At 40.5% G+C, this 6,843-nt stretch overlaps 1 protein-coding gene across 1 annotated transcript in view; it reads right to left on the bottom strand.

Annotated features, from left to right (window-relative positions):
• Window positions 1-1,829: 1,829 nt before the first annotated feature.
• The window catches only part of OTC (ornithine transcarbamylase), a 35,310-nt gene continuing 30,296 nt past the window's right edge, over window positions 1,830-6,843 (bottom strand). The window contains exons 10-11 of the mRNA XM_058045586.1: window positions 5,903-6,040; window positions 1,830-3,337 (exon numbers count right to left, since the gene is read on the bottom strand). Of these exons, the coding sequence (XP_057901569.1) occupies window positions 3,278-3,337; window positions 5,903-6,040 (198 nt within the window). The 3' untranslated portion in view covers window positions 1,830-3,277. The remainder of the gene's footprint in view (window positions 3,338-5,902; window positions 6,041-6,843) is intronic.

Here is a 6,843-nt window from a genome sequence, read left to right as displayed (position 1 = left end):
CCAGTGCAGGGTCACCAGAGCACAGCCATGCAGGTGTGTGGGCTGAGATACTGGACCAGGGCATTATTGAATGAGTCAGATGTGGGTAAATCTTGATAGACCTGAACTGACCCAGGGCTGCTCTCTGGGTCACACAGAAGAGCAGGACTTTTGTGGAAGGAAGGTCTAGGCTATCAGGAGTCAGGCAGGAACATCCCTGTAAAAACACACAGAAAAACAACACCCTATCCTTCAAGTACACTCAGCAATGAAAACAGCACTCCCACAGATTAAACCATAATAAATGTAATGAAAAATGAAAAACACTGTAAGCTATTAGTTATGCTACCTGTTATGCATTTGGCTTAAGCCCTTTGAATGCTGATAAACTGTTTTCCCCTGTAGAAAATCTCCCTGCATTATTGCTGCTTTCCTTATTCACCACATTTGCAGTCACCACTAGTAAATTCAAGTAATGAATTAATGAGGAGTCTGGGTGGCATCATAATGCTGTCTTGCACACTACCACAGCTACCACTCAGCAATCCCAGGATGCTTAAACCTGCCCAAGTGGATTAATCCTTGCAGTGCTTTTCTGTGAAAGTCCCTACAGGCATAACAGAAACCCTTCAGGGCACCACATTTCAGGGTCTGTGGGGCAGAAAGTCTATTTGGTACCAATCCAATGCCTCTAGGAAGTGTCAGATCTGCTCTGTGAGCACTCTGCAGACAGTCTACACATGTTCCATAAATCTGCCTGCTGGGATGGTTTTGGCTCCCAGCACACAGGCTGGGTATTGCACGTGCAGCAGGGTGTAGCAGGTTCAGTGATTCCACACAGTGGGATCCAGTGCTCAGGATATGTGAAGTCCACCCAGTGTTTCTATAAAGCACCAGAACAGCTCATGGTGTGAGCAGTTTGTGCAAGATAGAGCAGGGGCTGTCATCCTTGTGTGTTCACAGAGGAATAGAATGAAGTGAAATCACCCTCCTGGAAATGCTGGACCCTCTAACTCAGACACCATGCCAGCAGCTCTGTGCATGTGTTATAAAAATGTCGAGGGGATTCAGCTGCCTGGCATCCTGCTCAGACTCCTGAGTACAAAAAGAGTCAGCAGTAACCAAGATGCATGCTGGCTCTAATCAGAGCACTGAGAATCAAAAGAGGAGCAGGACTGTTAAACTGCTCACCCTGAAACATTTAACTGTGCAGCTTTGGTGTTATAAATGTGTGTGACTTCACTGAGAGTACATTGAGCAACACTATAAACCTTGTACTGATGTGGCTTTTATGAAAGGACCAGCAAAGTGAGCTGTCTTACTCTCAGACAGCACTAAAATCAGGTCAATGGGGACATCTTCAAATTTGAGCACATGAGCAGCTCACCAGGTCCAAGAGGACCAATCCTATTTCTACATATCTTGCTGAACTGGAACCTAATTCAAAAAACAGGACTTACTGCAACCATATACAGAAATATACTGTATTCCATGCATTTTCCTCCACATGCTGAACTGGGAAGTAAAACATTGATTTCTAGCACATACCCTATTCCTACATCATTGATGCAACTATATCTCTGCTGAAGTGTAAATGTTCATTGAATTATTGAAACCCTTATAATGTTGTAAAGGAAAATGTTAATCTTAACAAGACACACAAATGCCTGCAAGAACAAGAAATCAATTGTAAATAGATAGGAAAAAAAGTATCTTTATTTTCATTTCAGTGATGTGTGGCCCTGCAGTGAACTCCAATTTGGAAAGGAACTGAATAATGTTTCGCAGCTGGTCAGAAAATGCAAACCCATTTGCAGAATTTTTTAAAATATCACAGACATTGTCCCAGTATTACGGTGGGGGGGAAAAAAAAGAAAAGTGAAACTATTTAGAAACAACAAAGAAGGTGTTTGTTAATAGTGAACTCAAAGCTTTACCTGAAATATTACATGAACATACCTAGATATCACAAAAACTACAAATGTCATGAATTTGTTTGCTACAGAGAAGGAGTAGCCAAAATGTATGGTGTGTTACAGTGCAAGGCAAAATGCAGCAATTTCTGCAAACAAGCTGTAGAAGTTTCATCATGTAGTGCCCTTTGAGTTTGCTTAGGGAAAAAAAATAGAATATTCAATTCTTTAGCCAAAATTCTGTTTGGGGAATGAAGGTCTAGGGGAGATGGGCACAGAATGAACCAGTTCCTCCTGGCTGTCTCTCTTTGCTGCATCCAGCTCTATTCCAATTCCACAACAGTATCCCCCTGCACCAGCCCACAGGAATATCATGGAGGAGGATAATGCTCACAAGTTCTCTGTATTTTTGGTGTCACACAGGAGTGGGATTTGGAGGTTGGCTGGAGAACAGAAACAGGAGCCAGGGTGCCCAGGAAATGCAGACAGCCAAGGCAAACTGCAGCACTGCTGCTCCACACACACTTCCCAAGATCAGCAATTTAATTTTATGTCTGTTGTATTGCTGCCTGGAATCAAAAGACAAAACTTTCCAAACAACATAAGAGTGGTAAGCTAAAAAGCAATTCTTTAATGAAAGCTTTCAGGTGCACAAAAATGGCTCTGCACACATGTGATACAGGATTTGTATAATTTTTATAAAGTTAATTTATTAGTACATCTGGCCAGTACATCCAATCAGAGATCAGTTGCCCCAGTAACCCACCCTTGGCTCTGCCCCTCTGGAGCTGGTCCAGGGGGTTTTTTGTCCTATATGTTGTTATGTCTCTCAAATTCTGGTGGAAAACAAGATGTCCTTGTTAGAAATTCCCTTCTTGAGAATAAGACTAAACAGAATTTCAAGAATGTGTTAGAAAGTGTTAGCTTATTGTTCTAAAATGTGAGAGAGGGCAGGAAAATCACTATAAACTATACAACTATATATTAAAAATCTACAAAGCGACAAATATATGAAAAAAGCTAAAAATCTTTATAAAAATCAATATCACACAGTGCAAGGCCACCACACCTACACCTAGACTATATCATGCCTATGCATGGGGTAGACCCAACCATTAAGGCACAACCTTGGAATGTTTTCCATTATGCTGATCCCCTAAAAGGAGGGCCAGCTGGGAGCATCCAGATGAAAAGCAGTTTCTGCAATGGTGTTTATTGTCTTGAACATTTTCAGAACTGTAATGCAATATTATACAGCTAAATATATGGTTTTATTAAAAAAAAATCACTCATTGCCTTGGTCCTTTATGAAGAAGATCTATGCATTTGCAGACCAGAATATTCTGCTGATGAGGAATATTTTTCTCCTGGCAGGAATCCAAGCATCAAAATGTGGGTTTTTGTAGCTGTGGTGAGTAATCTGTCAGCAGGGAAACCATGACAGCCTAGAGGAGGAAGAGAAGAAAAAAATCCAATCACATTGGAAACAGATACTCCATAAAAATAAATAAGGGGGAAATATTTTCCAGCTCTGAAGCCTTGTGTTGAAAGTTATTATCCTGACAAAAATGGTACACTCAGATTTATTTGCTAGAATTTCTTATGATGAATCAGGCAAGAGCTGAAAATCAGTTAGGATGTTCTGTATTGTAGCTGATAGATTTTCTCAGTGTGGACAAAATATATTAATGGACAGCTTAGGAGCAATTCACACAAGCATTTAGATCAAATGCTGAGGCCTTTTTGGCATGTTGTGATGTATTCTCTGCTACTTCTAGGAGATGCTGTGGGTACCCAGACATCACATGGGCTGGCTTGTGGATTCCAGCACTTTCCATTAGCATCAGTGAGAGCCACACCAGAACATGGGCTCTGAAATTTATCCCAGTTTAACTGTACTTTCTGCAGTGAAACATGGAAAATCCTCACTGAGGTTAAGAGTGTGCCATCCAGCCCTGCTGCCCTGCCTGGCCAGCCTTTGGCACAGCTGTGAAATAGCAGTGATTTAGTCAGGTAAATGAAATGTGATGTTGTAGCAGCTCTGCTGCCCCTTCCATGCCTGTGCTCACAACAAATCCCACACTTGCCTGGCCTTGATAAGGCTTTACCTGGTTCTTTACCTGGTGCTGTGATTTCACAACAAGGTCTGCCTGCACATTGTTATTCTGGCCCAGCACTGGGTTTGTGAGGGTTCTCCAGGGGCTGTGGTCTTGTTCTTCCTTTCCCCTCATCACTGCCAGGTGTGGAAACCCAGGGCACCAGGAATATTTCTCTGTCTGCTCTGGGGTGCCCTGACCCCCAGGGGTGCACTGACTTTGACCCTCATTCATGGAAAAAGTTTCCCAGACTTCAAGAGAGACTGGAATCCACAAAAGTGTGAAATAGATTATAGAGAGTAGTGTAGATGTATCATTGGTGAGAAATTTAGGTTTTGGGATTTTTAGTATGTTGTGGATGGAAGCAAGATGGAGGCTTTGGGTGGAGGCAGATTGTTCTTCTTTACCTTCTTCTTCCTTCTTCTCCATGGGTTTGGGTGATGTTTTGTAATTGAGCAGAAAAGTCCTCATTGCAGCTCTTTGGGATCAGTGATTGGGTTAAAAGGGAAAATAATCCAGGTGTCAGTTCTTCATTGGATAGTTTAGCTTTAAAAGACCTTGTGCCAAGAGATTGTTGCCATTTTGTGTGTTCTAATGAAAAGCTGCCAAACTCACAGTGATGAGACTGTTTTACTGATAAGAAATAATAAACACCTGAGTCCAAACATGAACAATTCTCTCAAGTGCCTTCAATCCAGACCCAGAGAAACTGATAGCCAGGGCCAGCCAGGCACACAGAAGTGCCTGAGTTACAGCTGTGCAGCCCCTCAGTGCTGCCCATTCATGGCTGCATCTCAGCCCTGCTTGCATCTCCAGCTGAGCAAATAATCTATTCTTCAGTTTGCTCTCTGTGCTACAAGTGGTAGAAAATACTATATAAACACGACCCACATATTCATTATTTTTATAGGTTGATAAAATACAAAGATGACATTTTCCTTTCATCCCCCCAGCCCCCCCAAAAATGTGCATCTGGAACCCAAAGTAAAGGGCTTCTTTCTTTTAAAAAATAATATTTAGGGCAGTTAGAAACAGTGCAAAATTAAAACAAAAAATCCAAGCCTTTTGTTGAATTTTAAGGACAAAACTATGAATTTAACACAAATTTGTTAGTAATTTTGACTGTGTCCTATGTCTGAGGTTTTAGCAAACACAACACTAAACCCTTTATTTATTCATTTGGAGCACATCTAGACTTCATCTCAGAACTCTGACAATGCCATCTCTGTTTTTCTTTTTACCTCTGAAAGTTTTCTCTAGCTTTTGTCAGCTTGGTAGATCGAAAGCCAAAAAAAAAAATAATAGGCTACTGAGATCTGGCAATGATTTTCTGAAATTCCAGGAATGTTGAGAGGGGAGTTGTGGTTTATGTTAAATGCCAAGTGTCCCTCATGGCTCCCATGATCACACAGCGTCACCCACACCATAACTTTTCAGGATTATTCGAATCTTTGCTCTTCCAGCATTTTCTCAGGGAAAGTTCCCATTGGTGTCAGCAGCAGCTTTTCCTGAGAGAAAATAACTGGCTTTAAGTGTTTGGGAAACTGCAGTTTCTAAACCAGACCCTGGGACCTCAGCATTTAACATGTTTTAATTGAGAAGTTGAGTTAATCATTAGAGTAAATCCAGTGAGTTAATTACCAAAAAAACCCAACAGTTTATATTGTAGATTTCACTTAGTGATAAAACCTGGGTCAAGCAACAGCAGAATATCACCAAAATAGATCACATTTGTGCCCAGAAATATTTGTGCTACAAATGTTTTCTATAGTCAAATTGTGATGTGCTCTGGGGTAAATTTGAAACGTATGTTTTAACATTCACTATTTATTGTGGAACCAGGTTGAATTGAAGGTAGAACAGAATTGACCCTAATCTCCAAATAATGTTATCTTTATTTCTTTTTATTCTTACCATAATTGTCCATTTTCTGTTTTCAGCCTCCTGGAAAACTAATGACTGTGGAGAATAAAATACTTCATCATCAACTTCTTCAGGCTTTCTGGGTAAACAGTGTAAAAAAGTCCAGTTGGAAGCAGCAGATTTTGCAGTCTGTAGATTAAAAAACATATAAAATACAGACATATGTGAGGACATTAGCAAAATCCTTAACTAGTAAAAAAGTTAACAAATTTTATATTAACTCCCACTCTGGTTACTTGGATGATGAACTCAGAAGAATTCCACAGACTTCAAAAGAATTCCTCATCTGTGAATAAGATGGGAATATCTCCATGCAAGTCTGTAGGAGTTCAATGCTGACTTCACAAAAGTCAAAAAGTCACTCTAATTTCTCTGAGTTTAGAAGTGGAGTGAAACCCTCCCTGCTGCACATGTTCTGGAGCTGGATCCCGTTGGGAAGCTCTGAAAGAGGCCAAGCCATGTGGAGTGTATGATATAATTAAAACTTTGTTATCTTTGTGAGTTTTCTCAGCTGGAGGGAGGTTTGAATGTGGCTCTTCCATGGCCCCACTCAAAACCCCCAAACTCATGCTTGGTTGATGTTGATTCTTATAAATGCAAAGTGTTGCTCTGATTTTTTAAGATATTCTAAACCTTCTAATATTTACATTCTTGTAACGAACTTTCTCACACACTTTATGTAAATAACTTATTGTTTTTTGTTCCTTTATGGAAGAGAAATTTGATGGACTGTTGGTTTGTCCAGTGTCATTGGAGAGGTGGCACTTTCACCCTCCAACCCACTGTCACTTTTAAAAATCTATAAATGTTGGAGTTAGAAAATAAACTTCCCCTTTTTCACATTGGGAACAGCGGTGTGTGTGTCATGTTGTTTTGTGTCCTATGGTGATATGGAAACTGTGAAAACATAAATAAACCCCAAAATCTCAGTT

This window comes from Melospiza georgiana, chromosome 2, assembly GCF_028018845.1.
Source record: "Melospiza georgiana isolate bMelGeo1 chromosome 2, bMelGeo1.pri, whole genome shotgun sequence".
NCBI lineage: Eukaryota > Metazoa > Chordata > Aves > Passeriformes > Passerellidae > Melospiza > Melospiza georgiana.
Note: the sequence above shows the minus strand (reverse complement) of the source record. Positions and strands in the feature narration are given on the sequence as shown.